Below are 16,327 nucleotides of genomic sequence, written 5' to 3' on the forward strand. Positions count from 1 at the left end.
CGGTGTTGTCAGGATATCCGGTGTTCATTGTTAGCGTCTCATCGGCTTCAGAGTCTGCCAGGTTCCTCATCTCATACCCTGTCGTAGAGATGTGTGCAGTCTTAGCAGGAATCCTGCTCACTTACTAGGAATGCCTCTGACTCCTGACGTCTATCCGGAATAGCTTTCTGTCCAGACACCTCCTTTCTCCTTGACTGTATAGCCCCAGTGACTGCCACAGTGTTAAATCCAAGAGCCTGTTTGCATGATCCCTGCGCCTTCTGCAAGGTCTTCAGTGAATCCTGTCACTGAATAATGTCCTTTTAATGAATAAACTTATAGATAATTTTAATAATGAGCCCCCTGTGTAGTGCCTCTTCCACCAGCTTAACAGTTTCTGCTGCAACCCTGGTAGCCGCTGTTGTTAGTACCTCCTGGATGCCCCCAAACACATTTACAGTATGTCTATTTGGCTTTTGGATACTTTCTTTCCCAAGAAGATATTTGTTGCAAAATACAAAAAAAAAAAAAAAAAAAAAAAAAAAAAAGCGCACCAGAAACCCTTCAGTGTCCTATGTGTGGGGACTGGAGTTGCTTCAAGGAACTCCAATGTGTTGTAGAAGCAGTTTGTCTGGCCGTTTGTCCTCCTCTTGCCTCTGTGTATCATACAGGTGCCCCTGTGTCATTGGCTCTCCCTCAGTTTGAGTTTTCGGACTTTGCATAGACTTCTAACCTAAGGAGAGATGTCTTATATGGCATTGATATCTGGGCCTTTTCTGTTTTTATGAACCAAAGCGGGCCATGGCACTTTTGTTCATGAAAGTACGTTTTAATTCCTGGGCGTTCTGCAAAGAGTGTCTGGCGTGTCTTGGCTCTGCTCACGTGGATGGGCCACTGGTCAGAGATTATGACGTCATCTCCAGTGGTACCTGCTGAGGGGCATGGTTGGCGTGGGGCCTTCTTTATGGCTGCTTTCTGATATTTGAGACATATTTGTTCCCCTGTTCTACACCCAGAAATTTCCTCCCCCCCCTCTGTTTTGTATAGCTTTAAATCTAAGCTTATCGATTTAAGCCACTCGTGTGTATGATAGAGAAATCAAGCCTTCGGACTTGCTTCTCCTCTTCTGTTTCCTTCTGGAAATCAGCTCATGTGCAAAGCCGGTGGTAACCATGCACTGAGCCTTTTCTGCCCTGGAACGCCCTTGGGCCTTTGGCGGCCCACACAGATCCAAGCCTTTTCTTCCTGACTGAATGGCCTTCAGGCCTAGGCTCAGGCCTGACTTCCCAAGCAGCTTATCGGCAAACAGGGACTTCCTTTCTAGGGACCATCATGCTTGTGGACGCTGGGCACATCTGTTTTCATGGTCATCTTACTGAACAGCATGCGGGTAGCCGGGGGTTGTGATGAGACTCCTGGGCTAATAAATGGTAAATGCTTTGATCTTGGAGTGCTGCTGCCAACATGGGCTCCCTCAAACGTCTTCCTCTGTCCATGGTGTGTATAAAGCCTGCCTTCTGCCACTGCAGGGTCTGACTTAGCAAGCTTGGAGTGTTGCCAAGTGCTGGATAGTGTGTGTTTTCTTCCTTGTTACCAGTCCTGATTGAACGTTATCTGGGCTGTCTCCCGAGCTTTTTTTGTTTAGAAATGGCGACAGATGGCTATCATATTCGAGTTTGTTTGCCGAAGATAATGGCTGGTCTCACTACTGACTGCAGTGACTTTTCAAGTTACCTTGGGCTTTCTTGGTCATTGATAATTTGTACTTTAAACAGTGCCGCCGTGTCTCTTTCCCATTTAATAATTAAGCTAGACGATAGCATTAAGCAAGGTCATTCTTCCTCATTCTAACTCTTTTAAGATATATAGGATTTTACCATCCATCTTGAGGCTTTGAGCTATGAGCACAAGGCTAGGAAGTGATCTCTGTAGGTTAATGTTTACGCTGTTATTTTCTTTGAGCAAGAACTAGATGTCGTATTTTAGGAAATACTTCTGATTGTGGATCAAGGTGATCCGCCAAGGGGTTTCCGCCTCCGGTATCCCTGGGTACCTAGTGTCCTTGGACCTAATACAATGCGACAGAGTGCCATTTTGTGATGCAAGTTCAGAAAGCAGGCTGTTTGATGTAATTCGGAACTTGCAGACTTTCACGTGGGCTTTGCCTGCAGTTGTGTGGCCATTTGCCCTTTCCTGCTCTCCCATTCTTGGTCGTTTGGCCAGAGTCCGTGGCTCTTCTCATGGACAGTTTCTTTTATGGCCTGCACCCACTGACATTCCTGGCCGTGGTCTCCTCTAGGTCCTGGCCTGAGATAGATATGACAAAAGGGACCCCACAGGGCCCCTTGTCACACATGGTTCTCTTTGAGGCCCAGTGTTCTGAAAGCCTGCTCTCCCTTTCCACCCTCATAGCGCTGTGTTTGTGTGCGTCCATCGTCTGTGTTTCCCTATTTGGTTGGAGCATGGAGGGGAAGTTTGTTCGCTGCGTCCTCTCTGCTGCTGCACTGGGTTACCTTGGTAGTCTGTCTTCTGCCGAGGTATTGAAGCATCAGAGTTCCTGCTGAGTCCCTCAGGGTGAGACCACACAGGTGTCTTCAGACCAGACTCTGTTTTTCCTTTCCACAAGCTGGAACATTCTTACACCTGCGGCGGGACACATGGAAGAGGTGTTCACACTCTGTTCCTTTCCGCCCTGGCTACCTGTCACTTCCTTCCATTCCTCCATCAATGGCAGAGACCACCTGCCCTTGCAGAAAACTTCTTGCATAGGTGGGCTTGTCCCAATATCCCTTCCCGCACATGTGGCTAGAAGGTGAGGGTGGCTGCTCCTCCTGGCCACATTCATTCCTGTATCCCTCTGAAGCCCTTTCCACACTAATATCAAACAGACATTCTGTAATCTGCAGTACAGACCTGGGGACCTGAGTACTGGGTGGTACGACACCCCCTGTGCCATCTCCGGCCAGCAGGGGGCAGGGCTATGACATCGTCTCAGGGTTCTGAATAGCAGATCAGGATGGCGGATGGCGGTGCACATGAGCGCTTTTGTTCAAAAGCTGAAGACACATTTGATACTCTCTTCTCTGTTTCCGCGGTGGCTGCAGCGAAGGGCATTGAGAACGGCCTCGGAGAAGCTCAGAAACCGTTCGTCATTCTCTACCAACGTGGTCTACACCACTCCGGGTACGCGTGTCAACAGGTATATCAGCCGCCTTCTTGAAGCCCGCCAGACAGAGCTGGAGATGGCCGACCTGAACTTCTTTACCCTCAAGTACAAGCATGTTGAACGGGAACAAAAAGTAAGTGACTTGGGGACTTCGTCCTTGTCCCCGAGGCTCCGTTGGTCTTCGGATGGGCAGATTAATGTTTGGTTCTCTCTCTTTCTCTCTGTCCCCATCCCGCGCTCTCTTAACCCACTCTCCCTTCCTTCACAGTACCACCAGCTTCAAGATGAGTACTTCACCAGCGCCGTTGTCCTCGCCCTCATCCTGGCTACCTTATTTGGGCTTATCTACCTTCTGGTAATCCCACAGTAAGTGCTGCTGCCCCTGTGCTAATCAGTGACGTGAGAAGGTGACTGAGAACCCCAGGTCTCTAGGGGTACTGGTTGGTTTTCTTGTTCTTGTGACTGCATAGCTGACAAGAAACAGTTGAAGGAACGAAGAGTTGATTTGGGCTCACAATTTGAAGGTACAGTTCATCGTGGCAGGAGACGCGTGGCGACAGGAGAGACTTTTAGCTCTGGTGATGGGAGCCTGGGGCTGTTCACCCACATCAAAATGGATCTAGAAGTGGGGTCATTCTCCATGACTCACTTCCTCCCGTGCGGCTCCGTATCCTAGAGGTTTGACAGCCTACCCAAAGAACGCCACTGTTTGAGGACCAAGGGTTCAAACCCATTTCACTTTGGAACCAAACACTGGGGTTGGACTTGGGTGTCCTTATACGCTCAGGATCCATTTCCCAATTACCCTCCTGTTGTGCCTAGCATTTGAGGACAGCACTGGCCACCCGCCCTTCTTCTTCATGCACTCCAGTTAGAAACTTGACAAGCCTGTTGGCATATAACATGATCACTGTTTTTTAGTTTTGAATTTGCTGAACTCTAAGACTTTGTGTGGTTTCTGGCTTCTCCATTACATGTCATACACCATTGTCCTCAGAGGAACTTCATAAGAAAGCATAGGACCTTTCTTCTTTCTGGGTGCACATCACTTTTAAAAGCATCCACATGAGAAAAAAATTGACTCTGAAAGGAAGGAAATGTAGCGATTTAAATGAAATTTAATCATATAAGTTGGTGTAAGTTTGCAGAGTTTGTTTGGGGCCAGGAAGACATGGGATGTCTCCAATGTCCCAGCACTTGTTTCCTACTGTGACCAACCCTGAGGGCATAATGTCTCCTTCAAGTGTCCAGAAGGCACACAGAAGTTCTCTCTACCTGCTAAGGACAGGAAGCCTGTCTGTGGGCTACACAGACAATTGTAAACTTGGCAGTCTACTAGGTTTTTTTTTTTCCTATAGGTTAGGTGTTTTCTAGAAACACCTTTCCTAGACAGGTATCAATAGTACAGCCCTGTGAAGTTGGGCACTTCCTCTATTAGAAGGGAAGGTCTCACCTGCAGTCAAGGCTAAACTTTGGGGTGAGGCAGTAAGAATGGTGATGGTCTTGGGTACCTCACCCAGGGGCGTCATGTGACTTCAGGAGGAAAGAACCAGGTGAAGTAATTACCTAGGGACTCGTGGCAAATGGATATTGGATGCTTCCTCCTGAGGTTCTAGGTATGGGGGCCAGGAGGAGAGGCCCAGTTCTGAGGTACCCATCTGGTACATCTTACCTGACCCCCACCCTGCAGTGACCTGTGTGCTCTCTGTCTCCAGGAGCGTGGCTGTCCTGCTGCTGCTGGTGTTTTCTATCTGCTTCTTGGTGGCCTGTACCCTGTACCTGCACATCACGCGGGTCCAGGTATGTTTGTGTGTCTTCTACAGGTGTCCAGGTATGTGGGCCTGTGAGGGAGACCGTGGACCGGAGTGTTCTCTGTGTTGTAGTCTCATGGCAAAGCGGTTCCACCCTTCATTCTCGGTGGCAAGGAGAAGCCATCTGCCCATGTGGCAGGTGCTGGTGAGCTCCGTGTACTGGGCGTTGTGCAATGTTTTGGGAGCAGCCTTCTCATAGGCTCAGCCTGTTTTGCAGTGCCCCATCTCTAGCACACCCCGCCTAGTGATGTCAGTCCTCAGCTCTACCTTGGTAGAACTGTGAAAAACTGCAACCTTCTTGAGAGGGTTTAGCCTAGCTTCGCTCATTTAACTCCACCATTATTACCGAGTCCTCTGCCCCCTTTTCTTCATTTGAAAGATACTCTACACTGGGACCCCATTTACGGCTCGTTGGCTTCTATCGGTTGAGTGACGTTTAGTTTGAAATCCACTGCCTCAAATAACATCGCCTTTGTCGGAGAATTTCAGTGAGAGCGTGGCCAAGGGATGGCCGTTTTAAAAGCCTGTTATTTTGCCCGCGTGGATGGGAGCCGGTGTGTGTGTGCCTGATGGTGTGCGAGCAGCACAACACACGCAAAAGGTGTGAAGATGGGGCGGGGGCAGAAGCCCAGATCACGGCTGAGGCATGCAGAGACCCTGGAGCCCCACCCAGCATCTCATCAGAGGACCCCAACCCCCTGATCAGAGTCACACCACCCACCTTGTGACCTAGTATCTTGCCCATAAGACTAATATGCAAGTCAAAACACCCCCTGGATCTGTGAAATGCAAGTCCATTCGATCAAATTGTGATGGCCTGTCTGAGACCACGCCTTTTATTGAAAACACAGCTGTCCCCCTAGGTGGGGATTCAGACCAGAACACCTCCTGGACGTTAGCAGTAAAGTCAGCGGACCTCTGCTATCCACACCCAGCCTCACCCAAAGCAGCAGGGAATATTTCCTAAATGTGTGGTTTTGAAGTAGCAGCTCCCAAAGCTTCAGGGGGTGGACTTCTCTGGTGTCTGAATTCATGCTGGCTGACAGCTCCCAGAAGGAGGCACCAGATCCGGGCTGATGAACTAAGCCAGCATAGGATGAGTGGTGTCCCCTAGGGCGTGTGTTGGGGTCTGTGCTTCCTCTCACGGCTGACTAGGCTATGGCAGAGGCTATGGGAACAGATAGTGGGATAGTTGCTGGGAGATATCAGGTAGGTCATCCGGCAGGAAGTTAGGCCCACCAGGAGAGACTCTAACATGGCCAGTTACACGGGTGGGATGAGAGACAACTGTCGGGATGTATCTACTTGGGCACTGACAGTGTAGACCTGCTTTCTCCCACAGTGGCCGTGGTGCCAGATGTACTGGCCACGGTTCCTGAAGACGACTTCCCTTTTACTTATATCGTTGAGCACATTCACAGAGCCAGTACTGAGCATAGGGCAGGGAGTGGTTAGAGGGAGAATGCAGGGCTGCTTCAAGCCAGACGACGAGTTCATTTTGCACTGCCCCTTAGTGTTTGTGCAATACTGGCTTCCCCTGAGGTGGCCAACAAATGGTAGCAATTCCGGCTTTATGTCTGCCAGACTCCTGCCATGCATCCAGGACAGGGGGTTCTGCCCTCTATGCCATTCAGAAGATCCATTATCTGCCTGCGTGGGGAGTCAGCCTTGACCAGGTGCTGTGGGTGTATATTTCAATCTACACTCATGTTCTTGGGATGGCTAGCATGAAGAACTTCCTGTGTTACCCAGGAAAGCACCTGTTAAGTATTTCAGTGTTTGGAGTAAAGAGATTAGAAATGACATTTCGACAACTTAAGAATTATGTTAGACCTGTCTGGGATGATAAACTTCCGGAACATGAAGAAGGGAGAGAGACAGAGGGAGAGAGGGAAAGGGAAAGGGAAGGGAGAGGGAGAAAGAGAGAGCGAGAGAGATTGGGGAAGAGGGGAAGGAGGGGAGAAAGAGAGAGAGAGATTGAGGGAGGAAGGGAGGAGGAGGGGGGGGGGAGGGAAGGTAGGGATGTATGGAATTTCTGAGTCAGAGAATGCAGTATAGTAAAAATACTCACTACCCTACCAAGCCTCAGTGCCTGGGAAGGAAGATGGGTGTTACTCCTTTACTCAAACACGTGTGTGTGTGTGTGTGTGTGTGTGTGTGTGTGTGTGTGTGTGTGTGTGTGTGTTTTAGTTTTTGTTGTTTGTTTGTTCTGTTTTGTTTTATCTTTTGGCAGTGGGAAATAGATAAACATATACAAGGCTTTTCCATAGAAGATGAAGGTCTAGTAAGCCTCTAGTCCAGTGGGTTCTCAACCTTTCTAAGACCCTTCAATACAGTCCCTCATGCTGTGGTGACCCCCAACCATAAAGTTATTTTCTTTTCTACTTCATAGCCATAATTTTGCTACTGTTTTGGATGGCAACGTAAATATCTGTGTTTTCTGATGGTCTTAGGCGACCCCTGTGAAAGGGTCTTTTGACCCCCAAAGGGGTCTTAAGAGACCCACAGGCTGAGAACCACTGCTCTAGGGGCCAGCAGGGGGCTCTTGACATCCTCCCTCATTCGCGTATCTTGCTGGGAGCACAGAAGAACTTCATAATCACGGGAGGGATCTTTGTTAGTTCCCTCCCTGCCTCCCTTCTTTCCCCCATCCTTCCTCCTTGTTCTCCCGACCCCAGCGCGTGTTACAGGGGTTACGACCTAGAGCCTTCTACACGCTAGACAATGACTCTGCTGCTGAGCTGAACCCCTGACCCTAAAGTGAGGTGTTTCCCATTTAGTGTTTTCCAGGGTGCCTGACCATCCAGATCCGCACCGCTCTGTGTGTGTTCATCGTGGTCTTAATCTACTCAGTAGCTCAAGGATGTGTGGTGAGTACCACTGACTTCTGACATGTACAGGGGCAGGGGCAACAGACTGAAGAAGCCAGGAGTTAGGAGACAGAGCTGGGGTGGGAGCCGTGACACGGGATAAAGTTGTCAGCCTTGGAGACCAGGCTAGCACTACCTGGTTTCCCCTTGCTCACCCCCAGCCCTCGCTGTAGACAGCTGGGGTTTTGTAGGGTGCAGCAGCAAAGGCAGTCTGGGGCAGGAGAGTGGCAACTGCAGAATACCAGGGGGTCAGTGAGCCTGGGACACTTGGACATTCTGGGGATGGCCATACTTGGTCCTCGTAAACCTTTACGCCCTTGTTTCCCAGGTGAGCTGTCTGCCTTGGGCCTGGAGCTCTCAGTCCAACAGCTCCCTAGTGGTCCTCGCGGCTGGTGGCCGGCGCACTGTGCTGCCCGCCCTGCCCTGTGAGTCTGCACACCATGGCCTGCTCTGCTGCCTGGTGGGCACCCTCCCACTAGCCATATTCCTGCGGGTGTCCTCCTTGCCAAAGATGATCCTGCTGTCTGGGCTGACGACTTCCTACATCCTTGTCCTGGAGCTCAGTGGATACACCAAGGTTGGGTGAGTGTGGCACTCCTCGGAAAACCCTCTAGACAGGGCGATGCTAATTATCATCCTCCTCTGATAATAATTTGCATTAATTAGCTGTTCATAATCATTTCCTCAGTTATTAACTCTATAGCCACAGTGCTTTCTCCCTTCTTCTCTATCTCTTTCACACAGACACACGAATATAGACACAGACACAGACTCGCGCACTCACGCACGTGCGCACGTGTGTACACACAGCCATGTGCAGCAATTAGCAAGCCAGTGAGAACCAAATATATCAACTTTTTTGTCAGGTTAGCAGCTTTTCTGTTTCTCTCCTTTAGTTCAGACTCCAGCAAAGCCTCTACCTTCTGGCTGAGATGAGAGTCAGGTCTGGGGTCAGGTCTACAAGCTGCCTCACTGTCCCAAGATGGCTCTCTGCCCAGACCTAGGTTTCCATGGCTATGTTTTGCCTGGAAGCCCTCACTGATGGGGTTTCTCCTCCACCTCTCCAGGGGCGGTGCCCTCTCTGGGCGCAGCTATGAGCCCATCATGGCTATCCTGCTGTTCTCATGCACGCTGGCCCTGCACGCCAGGCAAGTGGACGTCAGGCTACGGTTGGACTACCTCTGGGCAGCACAGGTAAGTGGAGGCCTCTGTCTCTTGGAACATGGGATGCCGGTGGGGAAGTTAGCAGAGACACTCACTGGCTACGTGGTACGCTGAAGCAGCCTTTCTCTGAGGCTTAAGTCCCAGGAATGGCACCCATGGGATGGCTGGACAGAGGGATGCAGAATGTGTGGCTGGGGATTGCAGATAGAACAGTTCTGTTGTGAGACAGTGCGTTCCCTGTCCTAGGTCCTCTGGGGGACTGGACGTGGCTGGGATCCCATGAGGGTCCTTTGTAAAACTGAACATGCTGAACCTTGTTCTGCTCGCCCCAGACCTGGTAGTTTTCTGGGTATTTCTGACAGGACAGGCAATTGTGGAGGCACCAGAGAGTAGTGGTGTCAGCTGGTCTCAGGCCCGACAATCCAGGCACCAGGCAGGCTGCCACATTGCCTGTACTCAGCTTTATGTTCAAGTGAGGAAAGCGCCAACTGAGAAGTGCTTATTTCTGTGTTCACAAAACCACTTTGTGAGGTTTACTAGTGTTCACGGCGGGGTGGGGCTCCCGTGTGCTGGGGTGCGTTTGCCAGCATTCTCCCCCAGGCATGGAGAATTGAGGTAGTTAAGCATTTGAGCAGCTTGCCCGGGCTCAGCTCTCATCCGCAAAACTTACAGAGGTTTCCCCAGCAGCCACTTGACCCAGGAGACTTCCTTACCTGAGAAGGAGGGAGGGCAGCCGGTGAACGCAGCTCCAGCAGCAGCTAGTCTTCTGATAAGGACGCCTTCAGAGAAACCGTTTGCCTTTAGAGCAGTAGAGTTTCCTCCGTTGTAAGAGCAGCTCCGCCCAGGATGAGGTGAGGAATGAGAAAACACTGAGATGCACATGAGGAAAAAGGGTCCGGAGAGGGACCTTCTAGCAGCAGACAGTGGTCAGGTCAGAGTAAGCAACCAAGCCAGGCTAAGGCTGCAGTCTGTGTGCCATGTGGTCAGGCTCTGTGAGCAGAGTGTGGCCAAGCTAGACCGTCTTCAACCCAGGGTTTCCACTGTGCAGCCAAGGCTGAAGGATCCCAGCTCAGAGCTGGGGCTCAGACGCCAGCTAGGTAAGGCCAGAGGACAGTTGGGAGGAACCCATGACTGATCCAAAGGCTCCCTATGTATATAGGAATCTCGAGGGAAGCCAGGTGACTGGCCGCGAGACCAGCTCTGATGTACTTGGTAGAATGGAAAAGCCTGCTGATTTGTCTCTTCTCCTGGGGCTGAGCTGAGCAGCAGGCTCTACAGCGGAAGGACAGAGACTGGTCAGCGGCAGCAGGAACGACAAGGGCTGGGTGTGGCATCGGATCATCTTGTTGGGGATTCCAACGACTTCATGTAGTGCCGGCCACTGGCCAAATTCTCTGGCCAGCGAGAACCCCAACCTGAGTTGCTCAAAAATAAGTCCAGCCTGACCCCAGACCTGCCATGAGGAAACATCCTGACTTGGTTGTGCAGGTGGCCCTGTCCCTGGGCTGCAGGTCCGGAATCCTGTTGGGCGGCCAGTTCCTGATGTACTAACCATTGACCCACCTCGCCCAGAAGCAGGAACCAAGGAGCCTATTGGTTCGTAGCGCCCAGGTTGGGGACGCCCCAGTGACGGCATTCACCAGTTCCTGGAAAGGAGACCTGGCCAGTTGCATTTTGCCCGAGTCACACCAGTCTCTATGGCAGTGGTGGCATCGATCGTGGTCTTTGTTCTACTCAACTGTCCGTCCACTGTAACCCAGCTGGCTGCCTGCTCTGGTCCACTGACCCTGCCATCAACCACACTGTTGGGTTTCAGGTCTCAGAGCGACCTTGTATCTACTTAGACAATAATATACACAGGGTAAGGCTAGAAGGCCAGGGCTCTTGGCACAATGAGGTCGGGGATCTATAAGGCTGTTGGCTAGGGTATCCGGTTGGCTGTACAGTCTACGTGAGTGGAATTGAGGCCTGGCTATGAATTACTTCTGGAGGGGTGGGGAGGCAGTGGTCATCCCTTTTGTAGATATTTTTTTCTTGTACGGATTGACATGGCCTTTCCTTGTCTTTGGTGGTTAAATTCCAATATTTGTTATTAAATACAGTATTCAAGTATTATTAACTCACATGACTTCCCATCCAGCCACACCCCCTCCTGCCATTCAGCACATCGGAGCCTTTCAGGAAGTGTAGGGTACAAACGCATTCTCTCACACGTAGTCTTCATGGGAGCGTGTCATGGTGGAAGGGTTGCTAACTGGAACACACTGACACATTTTTTTCCCCCATACAAGAAACGTCACCTTGCTTTCCCGTAACCCCAGCAAAACATGGAACTTTTAGGACTTTGTCTGTTTGCCCTCTGGGTGTTTTGTCAGGTCATAGAGACACGAGATCACCTCAGACTATTGCCTCATCGTCCGGACAAACATTAACTGGGTTAATTATTTTTGGTTACCACGTTGGCCATACAACCCTGCATAAATAAACAAGCTTTGCTTTGCCCTTGGTGACATTCTCTGCCTCTTCAAGATCTTTAACTCTTGGCATAATTTTGTCCCAACATTATTTTCTTTTTCAAGCCAGGGTTTCTCCGTGTAGCCGTGGCCGTCCTGGAATTCGCTCTGTAGACTCGGCTGGCCTGGAACTCAGAGACACTTCCCTCTGCCTCCCAAGTGTTGGGATTAGAGGTCTGCTCTGCCCAGCAACCGGCATCATTTTCACTGAACTCGGTAGATAGAATTCTTTCGACAAGCAGTTCTCATATTTATGTTTATTTGTACTGAAGCACTCAGCTTGTTTGTGTACCAGCAAATGCTTGATCTAAGGCGAACTCCCCACCTTGCTGCGGCCATCAGTAACTGAGGACTGCTGCCTATGGATTGGTCTCAGCACAGACTGAGTTCCCATCAGTAGAACTAAGTCAGACCATGTTGCGTTTCTTTCTTCAGTCCACAGGACTCTTGACCAGGCTTTCTGCCACAAGTATGACAGTGTCAGGGACTTTATATCATGCCACTTAAGGTCCTTTTCCTGGGATTCTGAAGTGCTGCGGCTCGTAGTTTCTGGTTGGCACAGGCTTGGGGCACACGGGACCAGATGACTTCTGATTATCTCACAGTAGGCCCCACCTCTTACTACTGCGATGTGTGTGATGTATATGTGAGGGGAGGGTGGTGGTGAGCGTGTCACAGCACACATACGGAGGTCAGAGGACAACTTAGTGGAGTTGACTCTCTCCTTCTATCTCTCCACTGGTTATTTTGTCTCTACCCACTGAGCCATCTCACCAGGCCCAAGTCCCAACCTCTTATAGGCCCTACTCCCTCTCAGCCGCATCACATCGAGGACTGGGTTGTGCCTCCACCTCCCCCAGTCACAGGACCCCTGGGAGCAAAATACATGCGAATGAGGACATCGGGCAGGTCCTCCATGCTCAGTGGTTTCCTGGGAGACTTTGGTAGAACTGGTATTGGTTCTTCCATAAAGGTTAGGTGGAATGAAGTAGACCTCTGAACCGGATGTTTTATTCGTTGCTTGACTGAAGAGATGTTAAGCTAACGTTCAGGTTTGCTCTAGGCTTCCCATTGCTTTCTGCAGTGGCTTTGGGAGCTCCGTTATTTCAAGGACAACCGCTCTTGGTCGGCTTACATGGGCCATGGCATCCCTTGCTATTCCTTTGGTATTTCTGGAGCCCGATAGTATTTTTTTTAATTTCTTGGGATGACTCACAACTGCATTTATTGTGATTTTACTTCCTTTTAAAGGTGACTTGAGAGAGGCTTGTCCGTTCTAAAGTAGGTGCTCTGTTCTCTGTTAGAGACGTGCCCCTGGTTGCCCGTTGGTGGTTCTGGGAAGGCTGGCATGTGGCGTAGTTGGCACATGCTTAGCGTTCTTTCATTCCGTAGTATCCTCTGGTTTTCCTCCTCATCTCCTCACCCAACGAGGAGTGTGCTTTTTACTCTGGAAGACCTGCCGACATCTTGTAGTTAGCGAGTTCAAAATTCAATATTTCGGTCTAAGAATCTACTTCCGTGACTTGAATCCTGTTAAGTGTCTGGAGACTCACTGCACCGAGCCTGGGTTCTCCATGCTCCTAAACACCATGTCTACCATGTTCCCGGCAGCTGTTCAGTGGTGTTCTGGAAATCTCTACTAAGTCAGACTTCTCGTGGAAACAACTCAAGAGCAGAAAGGAATGCTCACCAGAACCTGATTCTGATCCTACAGTCTAGACCCTCACCCCACCCCACAAAGTCTGGTCAGGATAGCTAGAAAGAAAGTCAGCGTGGTTGTTACTGTGAACCTGGTATTTAGATAGTCAGGCTGGATTGTACTGCAGTAAGTAACATACCCTGTGTGTCAGGAGCATTAATTAGCCAAGGTCCATTCCTGTTCCCACTGTGTGTCTATGCAGGTTAGCCATGGTTCGAACCATCATGGTCCATCAGACAGCAGGTCAGAGCACACTGTGCTTCCTCAGTCCTTTGTAGGTCCAGCCGAGAGTGAAGCATGATCTTCCTTGTCTTTAAGGGAGGCGATTCTACTGTCCATCGGTGCCTGGAAATCAGTGGAGAATATTAAGAATATCTACCCCAGAGCTTTCAGCGAGGAAGGAGAATATTGGAATGTATTGGGGGTGAGAGGGCTCACATTGCTTCCAGACCCTTCTGGTATGACATCAAAGGGAGATTTATCTAGATAGCTGTTCCATCCCTGCCTGCCTGCTCTGAACCACCCTGATCTAAGAGATCGGGACACCATGGAGAGTTGGAGACCCTGTCTGATCTTTGTTCTCTTACTGTGGCCCTTATGTGTACAGAAGGTATGTGTTTTACAGTGTGCACTGGCTTGAGTGACAGTTGTTAGGGCTATTCTTATAATTATTTACATGAGGCCTGCTCTGTCCTAGTCTGGTCAGGACTTACCTGAAGATTTATACAGGTCCCCTGTGCCCTGTTGGGAATACAAGCCCAGCTTATCCTGGGCTCACCACTCCCTGTGATCTGTCTACTTGCGGGTATCTCCAGGCTCCATGGGATTTCATGTATGAACCAGAAACCAGGCTGTGCCATGTATGTGTGTGTGTGTGTGTGTGTGTGTGTGTGTGTGTGTGTGTGTGTGTGTACACTAGCATGTGCCGTGTGTGTGCTGCATACTGGCTTACTCTTCATGGCTTGCTCAGCTAGCTTTCTTGTAGAACCCAGGACCACCAGCCTAGGGATGGTACCACCCACAGTGGACTGGGTCCTTTCCCATAGATCACCCATTAAGAAGATGCCCTGTAGCTGGATCTTATGGAGGCATTATTTAATTGAGTTTTCCTCCTTTCAGATGACTCTAGCTTGTATCAAGTTGACCTAAAAGTAGTCAAGTAGTATTCATGGATATTTTAGTTCTCTCTCTGGGTTTCCTCCAGAAGAGATGGCTTCCAGAGCTAGAGGTGTCTCCAAAGAAACAAGCTAATGACTCAGAGGAAGAGGATATTAGAAAGTGCCTTTCTAGAGACTTTATGAAAGTCAAGTAATATGTTGCCCTGCTATTGAAGAGTGGAGTGGTGGTCAGACTCTTGGCAGGTCCCCTGTGACCCTTGAAGAATCACAGTGGAGGATGAAGGATGGGGCAGCTGTGTAAGCTGACCCACTGTGAGCTGTAACACTGTGCTGTTTATCTCGGGCTCTGTGTTGGGGGGTGCCGATGTTCTCTGAGAATGTTTTGTCAGGGTGAAGGGTGACGTCACCCCTACCCATGCCAGCATCCCAGGGAGGTGCCAGGTTGGGATATTAGTTGTTTTGTTTTGTTCTTTATCCAAAATTACAAACACCCCAGCTCTGACCTCCTTGGAAATGCTACATGGTGGTTGGTAGATGTGCCTGGTCAATAAATTCTAAAATGTGACCCACGTGAATAGGAAGGGGACGCTGTTTGAAGAAGCGCTGAGAGCACATTTCAGGAACAGTTCAGTGTGTGTATCTCCTGTGACCTTGCAGACAAGAATAATGTCACCCAGTAAGCTTCTCCTTAAAAATCTGAGTTTCCTGGCTGGGAAATCTTAAGAGAATTTCAGTGGATTTTCATCTTGTTAAAAATGTCATAAGCCAAACCTTGATTATGTTATAAAAATAACTGCTTCAAGTAGGATGAACAGTTGTCAGTCAGATTTCAAAAGCAAAAACCTTTTGGCCTGAGCACAGAGTTATTATTATGGAGTTACTAACACGTGTTAATGTAGGAAGGACAAAGACCCCAGCAGTCCTAAATCTAAATGCTGGTGCAAGCAGAACGGAGAACAGAATCTCTCAACACAGTGTGCTAAGGAAGGAGTCATTTTCACTTTGGTGTAATTTTTCTAAATCCTGTTTTTAGGTTTAGGAGTTTCATGTATGGGCACAAGTACGTTAATCATTAACCGTAAAAGGAAGTTTTGACTTCTCTTCTAAAAACATACCTTACACTTTTGTGCCAGGCTGGGTGTGGCGCTGTGTGCTTTTAATGCCAGCACTCTGTGAGCTCAAGGCCATCCAGGTCTACATGGTGAGCTCCAGGACAGCCAGGTCTATATAGACAGACCCTGTCTCAGAAATTAAACAAAACAACTAATACCTCTGTCCATCTCCCAGCCACACAAACCTTTAACCTGGACTCTTTCCCCATCTCCTTTCATGGTCTGGTGCTATCACCTCTGATTGAACTTGTCCCGTGGGTTGTGGCATCATAGGTTTTCGGTATAGTTCTTTCATTTGCCATTTGTTTTGATTAAACCTTTGCCAACACTGCATTGGCCCATGCCCCATCCCCTTCCATGCTGGAATATTTCCAGCCCAGTATGGCCCTCTGTTTTCCAATTCTGTGTTTTACTATCCCTCTCCCTTAAGGCATCCGCTCCAGAAGTCACGGATTGTTTTATTTTTAAGCAAAGGATACTCAATTACGTTGTTTTTTAATTAAAGTATTATTGATAGTGACAACAATCACTTGGGGGAGGATAAATATTGTTGTGTCATTAACACAACCAAGCTGTTAATTTTTAAATATATCTTCCCTCTTAATCCTACCCTTTGAAAGCTTTCCTTTGGGAGTAATTAGTATGTGGCATGTTAAATATAGTTAGTAATACATTTTCCAGGGCGAGGAGGGTGTTTACAATGTCATGTTGACAGGAATGGGGGATGAAAGGGCTGAGGCCGGAAGTCAGGGGCCACTGGCCTGGGAGATGCCCAAAACCAGTGACAGACTCACCTCATGGGAAACTTGTTGCCAGAGAGCCACCCTCAGGGCAGAAGCATGCTCAACTCTTCTGTTGATTTTCTTTCCAGCAGAGGTCAAGGACCCCGAGCCCC

General features: G+C 49.4%; 1 protein-coding gene across 1 annotated transcript in view; it reads left to right on the top strand.

The window, feature by feature from the left end:
• The window catches only part of Adcy1 (adenylate cyclase 1), a 105,844-nt gene that overhangs the window by 77,455 nt on the left and 12,062 nt on the right, over nt 1-16,327 (top strand). Inside the window, exons 9-14 of the mRNA XM_032916983.1 lie at nt 3,084-3,278; nt 3,414-3,511; nt 4,861-4,945; nt 7,737-7,826; nt 8,155-8,408; nt 8,894-9,020. Coding sequence (XP_032772874.1) covers nt 3,084-3,278; nt 3,414-3,511; nt 4,861-4,945; nt 7,737-7,826; nt 8,155-8,408; nt 8,894-9,020 — 849 coding nt within the window. The remainder of the gene's footprint in view (nt 1-3,083; nt 3,279-3,413; nt 3,512-4,860; nt 4,946-7,736; nt 7,827-8,154; nt 8,409-8,893; nt 9,021-16,327) is intronic.

This window comes from Rattus rattus, chromosome 11 (assembly GCF_011064425.1).
Source record: "Rattus rattus isolate New Zealand chromosome 11, Rrattus_CSIRO_v1, whole genome shotgun sequence".
Taxonomy (NCBI): Eukaryota; Metazoa; Chordata; class Mammalia; order Rodentia; family Muridae; genus Rattus; species Rattus rattus.